The 21,405-nt window shown below is 32.8% G+C and overlaps 2 protein-coding genes across 2 annotated transcripts; one reads left to right on the plus strand and one right to left on the minus strand.

Annotated features, from left to right (window-relative positions):
- The first annotated feature begins 15,610 nt into the window (after positions 1 to 15,610).
- LOC132273856 (F-box protein At5g03970-like) lies at positions 15,611 to 18,448 on the plus strand. Its single transcript, XM_059774941.1, has 2 exons — positions 15,611 to 15,758; positions 17,177 to 18,448. The coding sequence occupies exon 2, from the start codon at positions 17,181 to 17,183 to the stop codon at positions 18,378 to 18,380; it is 1,200 nt and encodes a 399-aa protein (XP_059630924.1). The 5' UTR covers positions 15,611 to 15,758; positions 17,177 to 17,180; the 3' UTR covers positions 18,381 to 18,448.
- Positions 18,449 to 19,048: 600 nt separating this feature from the next.
- LOC132272586 (uncharacterized) lies at positions 19,049 to 21,003 on the minus strand. The gene is made up of 4 exons (XM_059773706.1): positions 20,992 to 21,003; positions 20,736 to 20,902; positions 19,992 to 20,073; positions 19,049 to 19,394 (listed from the first exon to the last, which is right to left on the minus strand). The coding sequence occupies exons 1-4, from the start codon at positions 21,001 to 21,003 to the stop codon at positions 19,233 to 19,235; spliced, it is 423 nt and encodes a 140-aa protein (XP_059629689.1). The 3' UTR covers positions 19,049 to 19,232.
- Between the last annotated feature and the right edge of the window lie 402 nt (positions 21,004 to 21,405).

Consider the following 21,405-nt stretch of genomic DNA (forward strand, 5'->3'; position numbering starts at 1 on the left):
GAATAAAGCAATTGAGAATTTGCCTCTAGAGTGCCTAGAGCGGTCAACACTACTCAAAAGCGGGACTCCTAGAATTTCCTTGAAATACGATGATTGATTAGGAAAATTAGAATTAGAAAATTGAATGCCATGAAATTGAAATGATGATCTAAAACCTTAGGATCCTTGGTTTTGCATTAGAGGTGGAACATACTTTCCTTGAAGACCACCTTGGGGAGGGTTTGAGCCTTCCCCTTGGCTTTTCCAAGAAAAGTTTGGATGGTTTCCCCAACTTGAATTGTAATGGGTGCCATAGGGATTATTTCCTTGGTTGACAAATGTCGCATTGACTTGCTCATGGTTCTCGCTTTGCGCATGTCCATGGGCACAATTGGAAGTAAAATCCAAAACACTTGAACAAGTCATGCATGATTCATTAGATGCATGCTGATGAACATGATTAGGAGAGGAAGACACTTGATTTGCCGAATTGTGGTTGACCAAAAATTGATCAAACCTTTGAGATAAAGATTTCATCTCGGCGGCTATGTCATTGGAGTTGTGAACTTGGTATAAGCCAACATTCTTCCTTCCACTAGGTTTCTACCATTTTTAGAAGATAAGGATCTATGTATTGAATTCTCACTCATACTTTCATACAATTGCCACACATCATTTTCATGCTTGTCAAGATAAGAACCACCCATGGATACATCAACCATACCCTTGTGATTATCCGGTAAACTTTCAAAGAAATATTGGACTAATTGCCACTTAGGTATGTCATGATGATGGCACTTTCTAAGCAAATCATTAAACCTTTCCTATGCCTCATGAAACATTTCCCCATCCCCTTGAGAAAATTCACAAATGGAAGTTCTCATAGCATTGGTTTTTGATACCGGATAGTACTTCTTCAAGAACTCTTGTTATATTTTCACCCAAGAAGCTATCGAAAAAGGCCTAAGATTGTTAAACTAATATTTTGCTTTATCTTTAAGGGTAAAAGGAAAAAGTTTAAGTCTTAAAACCTCTTTCGGTATGTCCGTGTATTTCATGGTAGAACACACTTTAAGAAACTCATCCAAATGCTTGTAAGGTTCTTCACTTGGAAGTCTATGATAGTTTGGGAGCATTTGAATAGTTTGTGGTTTAATCTCATAATGATGTGCTCTAAATGGGGGCAATTGAATGCAAGTGGTGCATTATATTCATTAGGCACATAATGGTCTCTTAAAGCAAGAGGAGGATTCACAATTGGTGGTGCTAAACGAACACCTTGATTAGATTGAACCGTGGGAGGTTGTGGAACAAAAATTGGCCGAGGCATTCCCAATGGAATTGAGCCTTGTTATTGTGGTGGGATGAATGGTCTAGGCATGCCTAATGGTACTTGGATGTTATCATGATGCACATTAGGGTGGAGAATGCCTTGTTGGTCTATTTGACTAAGGTCCTCCACATGATCGTTATTCAAATCCTCCATTGGTGAAATGGAGTGATGAGACCTACCTCTTCCCCAAGGATTATGAACAACCGATTCAAGATGCAAATTAGGAGGGACAAAAGTAGGATTCAATGACCTACGACCATGCATGCACTAGAAAAACAAATAACAAGCAAATAACTATCACTTTGCCCCCACAACAAATCAATCAACAAACATTCTCCACATATAATGATCCCATACTCCCATGCTCGAACAATATGCAAAGAAAAAGTAAATTGCCTCCACGCGGGCTCACGATCTATCTAAGAATGTAAAAACATGCCTCTACGCGGGCCAACGATTTAACTAGAGATTGAGTTAGAAAGATCTCACAAAGGGTCTTTAACCAACTTCAATATATTTTAAATTTTCAAGCTTTGCTATGTTTTGCAATTTTTTTAGATTTTAGCCCTTTTTATGCTTAGCTTAGCTCCTTACTTTTCAATTCTCCTTTACTCAACTTCCTTGCTCAATTCACCTAGCCAAATAAGAACGAACACAATAAGTAACTAAAAATAAAATAAAATAAATAAAGACACGATCAAAAGAGTACTAATTCCTATTTGTTTCCAAAACACGGCGTTGCCAACTCAATCCCCGGTAGCGGCGCCAAAATTTGACGGTAGTAGCTTGTATACGCCAAAATAATGTAGTGAATGTGCAGTTCAAGAAAAGCCTTCTGGGTCAAGTTTAAATTTATAAAAACCACTACCACTACTACTACTAACGTAGCAAGGGTGAGTAAGGATCGTCCCAAGGGATTAGAGGCAACGTGATAAGGAAACAAAGTTGGATTAGTAGGTCGAGTGATCAAAAGTGGATTGTTTGGTTGATTAAACTATAATGCAATTGGAATTAAAGCAAGTAAAAGTAACAATTTAGAAAGTAGGGAAAAAGATATAGAGGAGAGGACTTGGGGTGCTAGAGCTCACCACTAAGCTTGACTTACTAAACATTAGCAATTGTATATCAATGGGGAAATTGAATTGTAATTTGTGAGTGTGTGTGACATTAAGTGAAACTAAGCATGGATGGCAAATAAGTATATATTGTCTAGCCAATTCAAATTGAAAGCACAACCTATCAAATAAGACCAAAATCCTTTCAATGAAACCACAATTTATGCATACACAACTATCTAGAAACATACACCCTTTGTATTCATAAGTATGGAACACCAAGGAACAAGAATAGATTGTCCACCTATCTATGAATCTAAAGCAACTACACTACATCTACACTAAAGACATGGAAATTAAACTAAGTAAGCTAAAGGTGTGGCACAATCCATCAAGAAACAAGTGTGAACCATCAAATAAATTCCAGGAGTGTCCAATTAAGCACTATGTTTCGATTATCTCTAGATTAACTTCATTCATACACATAGACATGCATAAATTCCATTAAATCTAAAGAGAAGCACATGAATCATCCATTCTAGCATACATAGACATATGATTAGAAATAGATGATCAATTGAAAGCATTAATCCATACACATCAAGTAGAAACCACAAGATATCATATTATCTAAGATCAAAACATTTATTACAAGTAAATCCCCAAAAATATACAAAGCACTAGGTCTAGGAAGCAAACTTAGGGGCTACTCTAGCCCTAAGTAGATGTCTAGCCACTTATTGAAGTAGTCATCCAACCCTCAAGGGCCTTCTCCATGGTAGGAGTGACCTCCTTTTTGATGAAAACCCTAGAAGAATGGAAGAAGTCCCAAAGATGTGTAAAGCTCCCTCTAATCTTTAGCCTCCTCTCCAAGATATGAGATGTGATGATATGAATTGTATATCTCTAATAAAAGTGGCTCAAAATCCTTATATAGGAGGCTCTAGTGTCACACCCAATGGTCTGGATTCATGCACTAGGGACCTCTCAATGATTGCACCATGAGCTAACTTTTAATGAGCTGGACTCTGTTTTAATTCAGACTTGAGGAGGGTCGATCGATTGAACTGTGTTGAAATTGATCAAACATTTGTGAGATCCATCGAATGTTGCAGAGATCGATCATCCTTGGCGGCGCCTTTTTGAATAAAGACAAATCTATGAGATATTTTGGGATATTTTGGGAAAGAGACAAGAGTGGTAGGTAGGGGGTAGGAGTGGATAAGATCGAATAATTTCGATCGATCTGAGAAAGGTTGGATCGATCAAAGATGGTGAGATCTTTTGGATAAGGACAATTGCTTGGATCCATCTAAGTGAAGTGAGATCGATCAATGTGAGATCGATCGAAAATATTCCTGATCGATCGAAGATGCTATTTTTCCACACTTTGCTTCCACTTTGCTTCTTTCTTCCATCCAACTTGAGATTGCTTCTTTTAAGCTCTAATTTAGCTGAATTAACTTATTTTTGGGATAAGTGCCTGAAAAGGGCAATAATATAAAATTAGTCTAAGACGAGAATGTAAGATAGATAAAGGTCCTAGAATACTTAAGCTTAAGGGGTTTAAATGCACACTTTTCAGCGTTCATCACATTGATTATAAAGAAACCTTCTTTCCTGTACCTAAGAAGGATTCCTTTTAAAATTATCATGGCGTTTGTACCTCATTATGATTTAGAGTTGCATCAAATGGATGTGAAAACAGCTTTCTTAAATGGGAGTTTAGAAGAAGAAGTCTATATGGATCAACCTGAAGGCTTCAGATTAAAGGGTAAAGAACGCATGGTCTGTAAACTTAAGAAGTTAATATATGGACTTAAATAAGCTTCCCGACAATGATATATTAAGTTTAATGATACTATTACTTCTTTTGGTTTTAATGAAAATATTGTTGATCGGTGTATATACCTGAAGCTTAGTGGGAGTAAGTTTATATTTCTGATTCTATATGTTGATAATATTTTGCTTGCTAGTAGTGATCTTGGTTTATTGCATGAAACTAAAAATTATCTCTCTAAGAATTTCCAGATGAAAGATATGGGTGCGGCATCCTACGTGATAGGAATAGAAATATTCCGTGACAGGTCACGTGGATTGTTAAGATTGTCTTAAAAAACATATATTGAGAGAATTCTAGAGAGATTTTGTATAGAACATTGTTCAGCTAGTATTGTTCCAATACAGAAAGGGGATAAATTTAGTTTGATGCAATGCACAGAGAATGAATTAGAATATAAAGAAATGCAAAATATTTTTTATGCATCTATTGTAGGAAGCTTGATATATGCACAGGTTTGCACTCGTCCAGATATTGGTTTTGCAGTTGGAATGCTAGGCAGATACCAAAGCAATCCATGAATGTATCTCTGGAAAGCTGTAAAGAAAGTCATGATATACTTACAAGGAACAAAGAATTATATGCTCACATTTAGAAGGATTGGTGATTTAAAGGTTATTGGTTACTCAAACTCAGATTTTGCTGGATGTGTGGATAGTAGAAGATCCACTTTTGGTTATCTGTTCCTTTTAGCTGGAGGGGCAATATAATGGAAAACCGCAAAATAGTCTATTATTGCTTCATCTACTATGGAGGCTGAGTTTGTAGCATGCTTTGAGGCTAAAAATCATGGTTTGTGGTTATGAAACTTTATTTCGGGATTTGGTGTTATGGATTCAATTTATAGACCGCTGAAAATTTATTGTGATAACTTCGTAACTGTCTTCTTTACTAAAAACGATAAGCATTCTAATGGCGTTAAGCATATGGAGCTGAAATATCTTACCATTTATAACGACCCTAAAATGATACTAATTATAAAAATTAAAAAAAATTCGGCATGACCTCTGCTAAAAAAGGGCCTACAACAACTTGCTTAGATGCATAAAAAAAATATGCAATAGCCTCACTCGAGTCTTCTAGACTTATCCAACCTGTCCCAACACACAATGCAAAATATTATATTCCAGCATCCCTTTCCTCCATTCATTATGTCTTAACTTAGTTCATCCCACGGTGGGATAACCATATACCATTTAATTCAAATATCATAATTACAGTCTCAAAATACAAGGTTAAGATCAAATGTCCATGCTTTACAACATTTAGACAACTTATATAAAAGTTACAGCCTATAGATATAATTATAATAATAAGAGTTCATAAGTCTTCGTACAAAATACATTATGTTAAGTTTTACAAAAATTGTGCGACCCAGATACAAGAAAAAAAAAAAAAATTGATCATCTAATCCATACTAGGCCTATGGTGGAACGTCATCCGCCACTTCATTCCCATTTCCTGAAAAAAATTTAAATAATAGGATGAGCATAAAGCTCAGTAGGTAGTGCTTAAGGCACACATCTTGAAACCCCGTGAATCCACACCATAAATAACAATAAAAGAATAAGTGTTAACCACTAATTGACTCTAGAGGGGGGGTGAATAGAGTCAATGGCCAATTTTCGCAATTTAAGAAATTTGTTTTACAACAACTATTATGCAATAATAAATTGAAAAATTCAAGCAATATAAAGCACAAGTATAAAAGAGATAGAGATAGGAAGATGCAAACAATGAACTCGGTGATTTAGCGAGGTTCGGAAACTCCTACTCCTCGGCTCAAGATCCCCCTTGAGACTTCCCAAATTCACTAGAGCTTCTCCTTAATGGTGGAGAGCAAACCTTCAAATTTGAAGCAAGACCTTGCTTCTTTTCCTTGCTAGGAGAACACCCTTCTCCTAGGCTTCTTTTGGGTCACACCAACCCTTACAAGATTGTAGCAAAGTTTGTAAATGAAATACAAGAATCTCTCTCAATAGATATACAAGTGCAAGCTCACAACTAGAGAATATCAGAATATTAATGAAGCTCAAGTTCTAGGATGAGAGAATATAGTGATGGTTGAAAGTGAAAGCTCAGAGAAGAATTTAAAATAGCTTATTGAATGCTCTTGAATGCTCTCTTGAATGTATTATCCAGTTATATATTACTTCAGTAAAATGAGCCTTCTTTATATAGACAACCGAGGCTTAATATGTCTGTTAGAAGTAGTTGGAAGTCTTAAATGCAGAAAAGTGCCGTTGAAGATTCAAATAATCTAGAAGAGCCGGCTCTACAAAAAATTAGAGGAGGCTCCAATAAATGGGAGGCGGCTCAAATAACTGGGAGGCGGCTCCAATTCACAAAATGCATTCTACGACACACAATTTGGCTACTGGAGTGCAAAGAGCAGGCTCCTATATTTGGGAGGCAGCTCCAATCCTTGTGTAAGACTAAGAATGAAACACATTTTGTTCTGTGCACTTCCTATTATGAGAGCATGCATAAGTAAAGTTTATGGAAAGATTTTAGGCCTTCTAAAAACTGATTTTTAGAGAAAATATGCATGAACCTAAAAACTTGAGCTCAGAAGATATTCAAATATGCTTTAACATTTAAATCTAAAGCTCTCACCATCCTATCTACCATTTTTCTCTATTTCCTGACCATGATTTTTTGAGCTTGATGAAGACTTGCTTTCTTTCTTGAAATTGTTTGATTGATCTTTGAAGTTTGAGTCTTTCTTTGATTTCTTGCAATCTTTGAGGCTTCATTGAGTCCATAGCTTGAGTACTTGAATGCTTGAAATGGCTCATCTAGCTCATCATATAAGATATGAACTATATATAACTCAATGAAAATATTAGTACATAAACATCATTAATGGTTTGTAATCATCAAAACCTTTAGATAAAAATTCTTAGGCCAACAATAAGGATCATACTATGCCGGGAAAATAATTACACAATCACACCAATAACTCAAGACATGAAAGAAGATGCCATGAAATGAAATTTCATGTCGTGCTATGTCCCTCCCCATTTTTTTTTTCAAAACCATAACCGTCATCATTTCCAAACCGTTAGTGAAACCCGTCCCACGGTGACCCCATGGCGACACGAGAGGAGGATTGGCTACTGTCCTTGACCCATGGTAATCCCGTGGCGTCATTTGGGAACCAGATAGCTCAACCGCACTAAGAAGAATTTTACTAGTCCCCTCTAGGCCTCACTAACACCATGGCCCTTCGGTAACCCCTAGGCGACCGGGTTTTTCATAAAACCATATTCGAAAACTTCTTCCCGAAATCCCCGTTTCATTTTTCTCAAAACATCATTCCCATTTCTTCCCAATAAGGTGCATGGATGCATCATGCCAACAATTATCATTTTACACAAGTTCAACAAAATTATACTACATAGCATGCTTTACAAATAATTCCAATAAAACATGGCATGCTTTCATTCAACCATAATTTAACATGTTAAGCATATAAAATATGGAATTAATTTCATGTTAAGCATGCATCATCATAATTCATCAATTAACTTTTACTTTTACAATCTCACATACAACACTTAAACAATTTTTACAAGAGTTTCCACAAAATAGGCATGCTAGATCACAACACATACTAGAAAATTCACAAAAGAACAAGATTGCATGAATTAAACACGCCTACCTCAAAGGAGGAGAAAACTCCCAAATTTTGTGCCCTAATTTCAAAATCCCTAAAGTTGGCCAAACAAGAAATTTTTTACAGCCACGTGTAGATCTCGCCGTGCTCTCCGATTTGCCGCAAACGGCATCCAAAATTTTCAAGAGATGAAATTTTTTACATCCAAATATTGGATATCCAAAAGAAAGTCCACTATTTATGAAATTGTTGTCACATTTTGGGCCGTCTAAATTTCAAGTTTAGAATTTAGTAACTTCCCAATAGGTAATTGTTTAAACTCTTTATTGATAGTGGGATATAATAATTAATGAGAGTAGAATAAGTTGTTGATAATTCAATTTAACTTTTATTTCTAAGTAAATTAAATGTAAGTGTGTTGATAACAAAATTTAGATATACATTCCAACAAAAAATAAAAATAAAAAAATTAGATAGCATTTAAAAGAAGTTGTTGCACTTTAAATTTTAACAAAGTGGGCTTACTTTTCACAGACATTAAACACTTAAAATTCAAATAAGTATAAAAAATTCTCATTATTAACACTTAATATTCAACTCCTAAAATTTTTAATACTTAATTTTATTATAAGTTACCAAATAAAATTAATATTATAAGTTACCAATTAAAATAAGTAATATTATGCTAAATTACCAATTAAAATTAAATAGGTAATCGTCTTATTGAAATTCAATCTTTCAAATCATTTATAGATATCATTAAATAAATTACCAATTTAAATTAATTAAAATAAATCCTATAAGTTACTAATTAAAATAAAATAATTTATCGAAAACTCTACCCCAAATTACCTTTTATTATAAGTTTTTTAATAAAAGGAAATTTAATTAGACAAGATATATTTAAAGAAAATAAAATAATTTCGATAAAACTCTATCACATCAGATAAGGAAATATTTAAAGAGTTTCTATAAAATTCTAACACAAATTATCTATTTATCTATTTATTATGAGTTTTTAAATAAAGAAAATCTAATTAGACAAGAATTATTAATATAAAAAATATTTATTAATTGATATAGAAAATAAAATAATTTCTCTAAAAACTCTACCACAAATTATCTTTTATTATGAGCTTTTTAATAAAATAAAATCTAATTAGACAAGGATGTATTTAAAGAAAATAAAATAATTTCTTTAAAACTCTACCACAAATTACTCATTTTATTTTCAATAAAACCCTATCACATTAGACAAGGATATATTTAAAGAGTTTCTATAAAACTCTAACACAAATTACCGATTTATCTATTTATTATTTTGAGTTTTTTAATAAAAGAAAATCTAATTAGATAGAAATTATTAATATAAAAATATTTATTAATTGATATATAAAATTAAACAATTTTTCTAAAACTCTACCACAAATTAAATAATTTCTCTAAAATTCTACCACAAATTATCTTTTATTATGAGCTTTTTAATAAAAGGAAATCTAATTAGACAAGGATGCATTGAAAGAAAATAAAATAATTTCTTTAAAACTCTACCACAAATTACTCATTTTATTTTTAATAAAACTCTATCATATTAAACAAGGATATATTTAAAGAGTTTCTAAAAAACTCTAACACAAATTACCGATTTATCTATTTATTATTTTGAGTTTTTTAATAAAAGAAAATCTAATTAGACAATAATTATTAATATATAAAATAAATAATTTTTCTAAAACTCTATCACAAATTAACTTTTATTATGAGTTTTTTAATAAAAGAAAATCTAATTAGACAATGATATATTTAAAGAAAATAAAATAATTTCTATAAAACTCTACCACAAATTAAAATTTTTTTTTTTCAATAAAACTCTATCACATTAGATAAATATATATTTAAAAAGTTTCTATAAAACTCTAACACAAATACCTATTTACCTATTTATTATGAGTTTTTTTTTTCATAAAGAGAAATCTAATCATACAAGTATTATTAATATAATAAATATTTATTAATTGATATAAAAAAGAGGTTTTAAAATAGTTTCTATAATACTTTAACATAAATTACCTATTTATTTATTTATTATGAGTTTTTTAATATAAGGAAATCTAATTAGACAAGAATTATTAATATAGAAAATATATTTATTAAATGATTTAAAAACAGTTTCTGTATAAAACTCTAACACAAATTACTTATTTATCTATTTATTATGAGTTTTAATAAAAGAAAATCTAATTAGACAAGAATTATTAATATAAAAAATAAAATAATTTTTCTAAAACCCTACCACAAATTATCTTTTATTATGAGTTTTATTAATAAAAGGTAATCTAATTATACAAGAATTATTAATATAAAAAAATATTTATTAATTGATATAAAAAGAGTTTTTAAAATATTTTCTATAAAATCTAACACATATTACCTATTTATCTATTTAATATTTGTTTTTTTAATAAAAGAAAATATAATTAAACAAGAATATATTTAAAGAAAATAAAATGATTTCTATAAAATCTACAACAAATTAGCGGTTTTATTTTCTATAAAACTCTATCACATTATATATTTATTATGTGTTTTTTAATAAAATAAAATCTAATTAGACAAAAATACATTTATTTATTTATTATGAATATATTTACAGAAAATAAAATAATTTCTATAAAACTCTACCACAAATTACCAATTTTATTTTCTTTAAAACTCTATCACATATAACCTGTATTTATTTATTTATTATGAGTTTTTTAATAAAAGGAAATCTAATTATACAAGGATAATTATATACTTAAAGAAAATAAAATAATTTCTATAAAACTTTACCACAAATTACCTATTTTATTTTCTATAAAACTCTATGACAAATTATTTTATAAAACTCTACCACAAATTACCTTATTTATATTCTATAAAACTCTATCATATTAGACAATGATATATTTAAAGAAAATATATAATAATATAAGAATACATATAAATAAAATATAAAAGTGTAAAGAGTTTCAACATTTTAGTATTTATTTTTTAATATAAAAAGAGAACTCTATCACATATAATCTCATTTATTTATTTATTATGAGTTTTTAATAAAAGAAAATTTAATTAGATGGATATATTTAAATAAAATAAAATAATTTCTATAAAATAATTAAAAAATATATGAAAAGAAAAATTCGATAAGTTACAAAACATTCATCATTTGCATCGCACGTGCCTTTTCCTAGTATTAATAAATATACATATCAATAAATATATACAGATAGATACTACTAGAAAATGCAAGCACCTAAGTTTGCATAGTGTGACTTAGCAAAGGTTTAGCCACATATAGATACCCTCAACATTTATGACTCCCAACATATGATAGAGATAAAGAAGGTTTGGGGGCGCAGAACAATCCTGGTGACTCCTTCCAAAGTCATGTATAGCAGCCACTAAACTTGTGGACGCAACTTCTTTTTTATTTTTTTTCTTCTTTTCTTTGGTGAATTTGTGGACACAAGTTCATGTACAAGTAACTAACAGAAGCTTTCTTAATTTCTGTTTGAATTTAGTTGTTTTTGTTCCTTTCATGGTGACCTATGATCTAGGTCAAGCGAAGGAGATAAAGAACTCTACACTCCTCTGATGTTAGAACTTAGAAGTAAGCCTAATAGACCAATAAATATCACCCTAAAACCAAATGAATTTACTTAATTAATTAATTATTGCAACCTACCATTGTTATTAACCCTATGGTTCATGAAAAAGAAATTCAATACTCCCTAATTTAATTACTACTATATCGTAGGGAAGAATTGAACAAGAAGTGGTGATATATATGAAGGGGTGGAGAGAAGAAAGAGTGGTGGTGTTAAGGAAGAACAAAAAGAAATTGAAAGAATTGATAAATAGGGAGATCAATGGAGGTTGGATGGGAGAGATAAAAGGACATGAGAATATGAGATTGAGAGAGAGAAGATGGAATCTTTCGGTTATTATTATTATTATTTGTTGGGATTTTGGCATAATTTTATTGGTCAAATGATACAATTGTGGTGGTCAATTGTATGGCGGTGTGGATGGCTTAATGCTCATGCTAAGGGTTTGATGAGAAAATAAGCAAACTTTAAGAAAGTAATTGATAAGGAATGAATTGTTTTGTACCAGCGACAAGTAAGATATCTAAAGACGGTAGTTTTGGGCTATAAATTAGGCATAACACGTAGCAAAAGAGGTAGATCCCGGTTTGATCCTATGGGGAGATCATACAGTGATCCAAGGTAGATCCTAGTGAGATTCTTCAGAGATCCCAAAGAGATATTTTGATCAAGAGAGGGTAGAGCCAGAATAAGTTATATTGATTTTTTGTGTGAAGTAATCCTTTTGTGTGTATAATTTTCAAGAGAGATATTTGAAGTTTGTCTTTAGATGGGTTTTCTTCTTTATGAGAGTTTTTTCTTGAGGGCGTTGGGTAAAACGTTTGATTATGAGAAGAGAGATTATCGTCTAGAAGAACCAAAACATTCTTCAATTTGTATTATTCTTCTATATAGTGATACAGATCATCAAACCTACGTTCTTCAATTTGTAATCTTCTTCTATATAGTGATACAGATCATCATCGCCTATGAACGTAAACTATGTATAAATCTTGTCTTGTGGTGTGTTATTTTTCATCTTTATTCATATCTTTCTGTTATTAGGATTTGTCGTCATTGTGTGTATATTTGTTTGGGTCGCTGTTGCCCAACAGATTAGTATCAAAAATTCACTTGTACCCAACAAGTGCTATCAGAGCTTCCGATGTGCCCAACATTATTATTACTATTCTAATGCGTTTTGTGGGAAAGGTTTCAATAGTTTTAGGTGCTTGATCACATGCAAGATTATATTCTACAAAATTTTGGTGAAAAATAGAAGTATACAGCATGCAAAATTTGAAATCTTAGGTAAAACGTTTTAGATAACAAAATGGAGCTTAATTTACCTAATGTCAATTGAGACATTCATGGGAGAAATTGTTGTTTTCTTCTTTTTCTTCAACCTCACTTTTGCATAGATGAGTTCATTGATATCACCTAGGACAAAGAATTGAAACAAAAGCATAACAACAAATAAGGAATAAAGCAATCACACAATAGAGACTAGATTTATGTGATTCACACAACATTAGATGAGAACAAAGAAGAGATTCATTATATCAATGTATATTACGACACTAAAAATTTCCAACACCAGACCTTGTACATAAACTCTTGATCGAGTTCTTCGTGAGACTCCATCTGGCCATTAGCGTTCACTCTGCCCCCACTGTAACTCACCTTTTAGTGAAAATAAGGTATTAGATAGACATGGAAAGAGCCATCGGTTGAAGTTTTTAGGTTGGCATTTTTACTTGACCGTTTGGTAGGAAGGGAGAAAATTGGATGAAAGGTAGAGAATAAGAGATAAATAAGACATTTTACATAACCACCCACCCACCCTCCCTCGGGGTTAATTAAAGACTTATTTTGTTGGTTAAGACAGAAGGTGAGAAAATAATAATTATAAAGAAAGTCTTATAATTTAAAATTTTTAATAATAGCTTTGCATTTTTTTTCTTTACATCTTCCCACCAAATTTGGAGGGATGAAAATTTGTGAAAAGGAGAAAGGATAACTCATTAGCCCTCTTTTATTTTCTCTCCTTATCTATCTACCAAACGAAAAAAATTTATTTCTTCTTTCTTACCAGATGTAACATTAATTTTGACATAGACAAAAAAAGAAAAAAATAATTTGAATTTCACTTATTGTAATACTCCCTCTCTTCCAAAATACTCACTTTGAGTCATAATTTCCAAATCAGACAACTATTTTGAGACAGGAGAAGTATGTATAAGGAAATATGAATATTGGATGGACCTACATTAATTAGTTCCATTTCCTTTTGAAAAAATGAAAAAAAGATCAAACACACAATAAGAAAACATTAATTTTACTTAATTCATCCAAAAATCAGGACTAAATCCAAATGTTGTAGGAATTTTATTATAATGATAAAAACAGTAACGCATATAGAGAATTCATAATAAATATATACCCCCGCGCCATTTTAAATCTTAATATATAATATCTTTCTAACTCCACATTATCCGTCACAAATTTGGTAACCAAATTGCTGAAAGGGATTGTTTTAATTACGTTTTGGATCATCTTGGATCATCACCAAGAAGTAATTGAAATACAGGAAAGGGATTGTGCATTCATGATCTTATCATGACAATGACAGTGTCTTAAACCCGTTCTCTAATGATATATGCATAATATGGTACCGTAGAAATATATATATCTATATATATATATATATATATCATATGTTGGTATATATATATATTTCCGGAAATTATGTCACTAGGAAATTCTTTTCCTACCACTATTAGGATTTTTAAATAGCTTATAGATATTTAAAAGGGATAATTTCACTTACCTCCCCTGAGGTTAGGCCTAATTACAGCCAATACCCTTAACGTTTCAAATATTACACCCACCACCCTTCAATGTGGCCGGCGTTAGATTCCGGTAGAAATTCAAGTGAAAGTACTAATATACCCTCTATTATTATAAAATATTATCAAATTATTTTAACAAATGACCATTTGTACCCTTGAGCTTAGATTTTTTTTTTTTTTTTTCCTAGGAAACAAAAACAAAACAATCAAACAACCTCATGCTACCTTTATGGAACAGATGATCAATCAAAGAATAAGGGATGGTTTCTGGGTTTAGAGTTGGATCTTCTGGATGCATGTGGGTTCAATTGGCCAAAGTGAGCTGAATAATCCCATAGGTAAAGTAGTTTTGGAAGGAAGACATATGGATAGAAAGAAAGAAGCAAGCAAGGACTGGGGTTTCGAGAACAAAGCACAGAAAAAAAAATTACGAAGCAAACCAGGCCACTGGATCTCTCCTTTCACTTGTTTCTCTTTCCCTTTCTCTTTCCCACCTCTCTGGCGAAGAACATATGGTCCAACCCGCTGGCCCTCTCTTCGCCGTCCTCGGTTTCCTCTTCTTCCCCTTCACCTGGTCCGCACCCGGAGGCCCTCATCACCGCCAAGATCGCCACCGCCTAACCCCAGCAACGACGGCCTGGAAATTCCTCTCCGTCTTTGAGAAATCTTCCCCGTCTTCAGTGACCCAAGTAGAGACCCAAATTGGGTTTCTTCGTTTCCTTTTTTTTTTTTGTTATCAGAAACTCCTATATATGGCCTTCCCTTTGACAAAATGTTTAATATGGTAATTACCTAAAAAAAAAAAGTTTAATATGGGTTTTCTTGAAATTTATTGTTTACTTTTTGGTATTTGTTAATAAAATAGACAAACATATGACATTAGAGAGATCTTGGATATAGAATTTTAGAGAGAAATTCTATATATAGACATGGTAGTTCAGAGAGACTCATACAGAGGAGATGATTTAGTATATCTCTATATATATATATATATATATAGACATAATAGGTCTTTTTGTCGGTATATTGAGGGCATTTAAGAGTTTTAAATGAAAAGTGAGGGTGTAAATGTCTTTGCAACCTTTTTAAGGACAAATATGATATTTCACATTGAGAAGAGGCTGACATCATCAAAAGACGGCGTTGACTACTAACGGGAGGGGCAGACTGTTATGACGGAGCTAATCTGGAGGGAGGTCGGTGTAATATTTGAAACGTTAAGGGTACTGCTTGTAATTAGGCCTAACTTGAGGGGAGGTAAGTGAAATTATCCCTATTTAAAATGGCCGCATAAAGAAATTCCAAAGTATTTTTTTTCTCTCAAAAAGCCGACGCCGCGGCCGCCTCCTCGTCTCTACCCATTGAACACCAAATCAATCCAGAAGCCAATCCACAGTTCTCTCTTAATCCAGAAGCCAACACAGTTCTCAGATCGGCTTCTTCAACATCAGGTAATTAATCTTAATTTCGATCTGTTTGGGGATCCAATTTCACTATTATTTCATGTTTTCCTTCGTTTTAAATTCTTATCATTCTGTATTGGGTTTTGGTTTAAATTCCATTTGTTAATGAATCGTGCCGATTGGGTATGCAGTTTATGGGTAAAAATATTTTCTTTTTTCCTTCTTCAAGAATAGAGTTCTATTGTGCTTTGGTTGTGGTGAAAGTTCAGAATTTTGAGTTTAGAATGAAACTTTTTTAGTTTTTCCATTTGTTTTTTTTTTTCTTAGTTTTTCTTTTTGTTACAATTATTATTATTGCTTTGTTCAGGTAATTAATCATAATTTCGATCTGTTTGGGTGAAAGATCCAATTTCACGCTTATCTGATTATTTTTATTTATTTATTTATTTTCGTTTTAAATTTGGATGATTTTGTTTTGGGTTTTGTGGTTTAAATTCAATTTGTTGATGAATCGTGCCGATTGGTTCTGCAATTTATGGATAAAAATATTTTATTTTTTCCATCTTCTCGAAGCTAAAATTAAGGATAAATAATTAAGAATAGAGTTTTGTTGTGTTTTGGTTAAGGTGAAAGTTCAGAATTTTGAGTTTAGAAAGAAACTTTCTTAGTTTTCCAATTTGTTACTGTATATTTATATTTTTATTCAGAATGTCACATTATCTTTCTTCTTGTGTGTGTTGGCAATTTATGGGTAAAAATTTGTTCTTTTTGATTTTTTTTTTTTTTTCTCTTTCTTTTTTGTTTTGTGTTGGGGTTGAGCTGATGCTTGTGCAAATCAGAGTCGGTTGGTTTTTTATGATTCTGGTAAAAGTTCAGAATTTTCAGTTTTGTTAGTAATGAAACTTTTTTACTTGTTATATTTGTTGCAATTACTTCATTTTATTTTTATTCAGAATTTTTATGTCAGTCACATTATCTTTTATTTTGTTTCTTCTTCTTTGTTTATTAATCTCCTTTTGTTGATGAATCCTGCTGATTAGGTATACAATTAATGGGTAAAAATGTGTTCTTTTTGAGGTTTTATTTTTTCTTTCTTATCTGTCAGAGTAGAGTAGAGTAGAGTTGTTTTTTGGTTTTGGTTTTGGTAAAACTTTTTTAGTTTTTCTATTTGTTACAATTACTTTCTTTTGTTATTTTTATTCAGAATTTTTATGTAGACACATTATCTTTCTTTTTGGGTGTTTGATTTTAATTTATTTTTCTTTGTTTATTAATCTCCTTTTGTTGATGAATACCAATATTTTTTTTTTTTTAGTTTTTCTACCTCTTGTCAGAAGTACTTTATGTTGTTTTTATACAGAATTTTTCTGTCTGTCACATTATCTCTCTTTTTGTGTGTTTGATTTAATTTCTATTTCATAAATTGTTTATTGATCTCCTTTTGTATCTCTCTCCTTAATTTCCAGGATAATGAAGAGGTGCCGCAGAAGGTTTAGCAGTGTGGAAGCTGTGTCACACTGCGATGAACTTGTAAATGAGATTTTGATTCGATTGCCTCTGGATGCCGTCTGCAAGTTTAAGTGTGTATCGAAGAAATGGAACAGTTTGATCTCTCATCCTCTTTTCTGCAGCAATTACCTTTCTCAAAGAAAGAATTCTCTTCTCCCATTGTTGGGATTCTTTCGGGTTTCTTGTTCTGCAGAAATTAAATTTAAATTTTCATTCCTACAAAATTGTAAGGAAAAGAAATTTACAAGTTTGGATTTGTGTGAAGACTATTTACTAGGAAGTGTTTCTCCTGAAGGCCTAATACTATGGCGTTCAAAAGGCAACATGGTCTTGAAATTCTACGTCTGTAATCCGGTTACAAACCAATGGTTAACTCTTCCTGAACCAAGACATGCTCCATCCTCACAGGCTTTCTCTTGTGAGGAATGTAGCAGCAAAGATGGTGATGGTGTAGTGCATTTCAAAGTAACTCTAGCTATTATAGAAAAGAGAGTGGGAGCCACATATGACGGATTACATTTAGAAACTTTCTCTTCTCGGACAGGCGAATGGAGCGAATCATTTATCACTTCTCCATCTGAATTTTCAGATGATCTTGACGAGTCCTGCGAATGTCATTCAGTAGGTGGGATCTTGTACTGGAAAGTCAGTAGTGGTTATTTGGCTGCTTATGATCCCAACATGGGGGAAAATCGTCTCTGGCTGATAGAGTTGCCTCCTCCTTGTCTCAAAAAGAGAAGGGGATTCTCTGTGGAATATGTCTTGGGACAGGCGTCGTCACGGGATGGTTGTCTTCTTCGGTTTGCCATAAACGTAAAAGAAAAATCGATGATCAAAGTGTTGGAGCTCAAGAAGAAGCTTTCTAGTTATAGCTTATCTCACATCATACCAAGTAGTGAATGGGTGTTGAAGGAAGAAGTGAGTCTGAAGAAGTTGGGCATCGGTAATTGTTGTCGCTTGATGGTTTTTCATCCTCGCGATGCGAAACTTGTGTATCTTAAGCAGGGAAGACTGGTGTTTTGCTATGATTTTGAGACTAGAAGATTGGAAGCAGTTGAGTATCATGGAACTGCCTTGCCAAACGAAGGCCTAATTCCATACTTCCAACCACCTTGGCGCCCTTCTTTGCCTTGTATAACTTGGACTTTACCTTCTATGTAACATTGTACAACTTTATTTGTTGAGATTTCAATTTTTATTTACCTTACTACATAAGCTAGCTTTTTGAAGTGCATTGGACTTGACATAATGTAATGCATTCTATGTATAGTCTTTGTAACCTTGTACACCTTTATTTGTTTCAGATTTCAATTTATATTACCTTACTATAACCTAGCCTTTTGAAGTGCATTGGTCTTGACATAATGTAATACATTCTTTGTAAACTTGTACAAGTTTCATATAGATGACATAAAAGTCTAACAAGATGAGTAATGCAATATGATCTCCACAACTGAGTAATGCTTAGTAATTTATTCAGAGTGATTATTGCTGTGATACTGAGAATCAAAAGAAAAGGAGAACAATTACATTATGATAAATCAAGTCTGTCAAACTAGGCTTTTTTAGAAGCAAATTCCTCCTTTCCAAAGCCTCAATAACTCTTCGCCGTGGTTTAAGCCTATTTTCAACACTGGTAGATGAGTGATGAACAAATAGGCCTATAGATAATATATTAGATGTAATCATATATGGTATTTTATAGTATATAAACTTATGTGGTAAGTAAAGGGATAAACTTGTAATCTAACAGTCCCTCAAACTCAATGTGAAAATTCAGAATTGTTGTTGGATTACAGTGTTTAAACCTGATCAGATACCAAGAAGAATTTCAGGGTTTAATATTTTTGTAATGATCTTATTCTTCTCCCAATAGAAGTATATATACTTATTTACAATTGTGGAGAACAAATATCAACTACGCTAATTATGAGAAACAAAAATACGACATTATTCTATATTGTATTGTGTTAATGAAGATTACATGCTGCCAAACATGGCCTTATGGCACTGTTACAGAGTTGCTACCAAATTCCAAAAAGTAAAAAAGAGTTTTGGCAAAAAAAAAAAAAAAAACACTGATCGGGCTCGGGCTCGGGCTCGGGCTCGGGCGGCTATGTATAGTAGTATCATCAGCTTTACCAACCGTAACCCAATTCCAAAGCCATTAGGTACCTGTAATCACCACCAATCATCCACTTTCAGCAATTGTGTGTGTAATTAAACCAACTAGGGGGGAAGGAAAAGGTGGGGTGGTAATGCCGGAAGGGGCATAGGGCCTAACTGAAGAAAAAGGAGAAAGCAATTCGTTATCAACTGAAACCTTGTTACAAGCCGGACTGCTAGACCATTTCATTTCAGTAATAGAAAAAGTGACAGACGCGATAAGGGTCTTCCCTAGGTTAAGGGATAGGCCGGAGGAACTTAGGCACATGCCTTTCTTTTAGAATGGCATTCTCTCCATCACAACCTGTCCTTAAGGATGTGGTAAATTACAATACAAATCGGGAGTCATTCATTCAAAAAATGGAGACGGGCAGACAGGCAAAGAGAGCCAATACAATCTCCAAACCAAGAACACGCGTCCCTCCTTAGGGCACCTCACTGCCTCTTCACATACCAAACTTTCTTAAGATTCACCTACAGATGGATCAAACTAAGCTCTTCCTACTGTAGCTTCCTCTACAGATTATGAAATATAATGCCTGACTATAACTACAAGAAGACGAGTAAACTAAGATTTGAAATCATTAAATTCTAAAAATAAGCAACCTGAGGGAGGCCCGCCTCCAGACAAAACCCTTGGAGATTCAGCAGCACGATGTTGAGTAGTTGAAGCCCCTGAATCCCCACCCTGCAGAAGTGGTGACACAAGGGTCAGCTTGTATAAAAATTTGTAGAATCACTGTAGCAAATACAAAATATTACAAAATATGAAGCACATACACATGATCCACGAACAAATTCACAGGGCTGAGACCCAGCACATACAATACCAGCATTTTCATGATGGTACCGATTGTTTATGAACAAAATTCCTTTGTAAATATGTTCAACTGAACCTTGTTGGCCCTGTATATGACAGAAATAGCGTTGAAGACTACTATCGAATACCTAATATTAATAGACACAACAAAGATATGAGGTTCTCACCTTGCAAGGACCATCAAGAATCCTAACAACATTGTTCACAAAATTTTTTTTTCTTGGAATTATCAAATGCTGTTTTGCTTTTGAGTTTGCACTTGATCTCAGTTAATCTGGTACGCACAATTACTTGTGTTTCTTTCAGACCCTTAAGAACCTTTTAAAAAAAAAAAAATTATAAAACATTTCAGCAAGAAAAATATAATTATATTTGAATTTGGAATTAAATCAGTCATCCCAATCTCTTCTGTTCCCAGTTCTATAATAACACCGAAGCCTTTCCTTTTACTGCAAAAAATTCACGCAGTTAACTTGACTGCAAAGAAAGGAAAGGAAAGGAAAGGAAAGGAAATGCCATAATGTACTTACTCCAACTGAACCAGATCTTTAAGCTTATACTCGTACACATCAGATGCTACCTCATACTCCTCCGTATCCGCACCCGCACCCGTACCAGATGCTACCTCATACTCCTCCGCACCCACACCACATGCTACCTCAGTGCTTTCCACAACATTCTCTGGAGAAACAAGCATCTAAACACAAATGGGAGTTATAATTGTCCGGGAAAACACAACAATGAATCATCAACAATTTTAAAACCACAGAGCATAATACCACTCACTTCCTCTTTCATTGTATCTGACAAGATAATCACATCAGCATCGGATTTTATTACCCAGTAGCACCTTGTGTAGCACCGGAGACCACCTTCACATGCAATCCGGGCATAAAATATTTGATAGCATCTTTAACATTTATAGGAACAGGTCCCTGCAAAAAATGAATAAATAGAAAGTTATTAATTATGAATACCGTATCTAAATGATGGTTTAAAAACAGAAAGAACATCTATTTTGTGTCATACCGGATTGAGTATCATCGACAATTTAACATGGATTAAGTCTTCCTCGACTCTCTCAACCTCCCCAATTGAATTCATCGCATCACCCTCGACAACAATAACCATATCACCTTTCATAAATTGACCTTTCTTCGTCGACACATCTCCATCTGCACTCTCAACAGGTTGCTGGAA

Source organism: Cornus florida, unplaced genomic scaffold (assembly GCF_030987335.1).
Source record: "Cornus florida cultivar Cherokee Brave unplaced genomic scaffold, ASM3098733v1 CherokeeBrave_3.0.0_Hap2_Chr09, whole genome shotgun sequence".
Lineage (NCBI taxonomy): Eukaryota > Viridiplantae > Streptophyta > Magnoliopsida > Cornales > Cornaceae > Cornus > Cornus florida.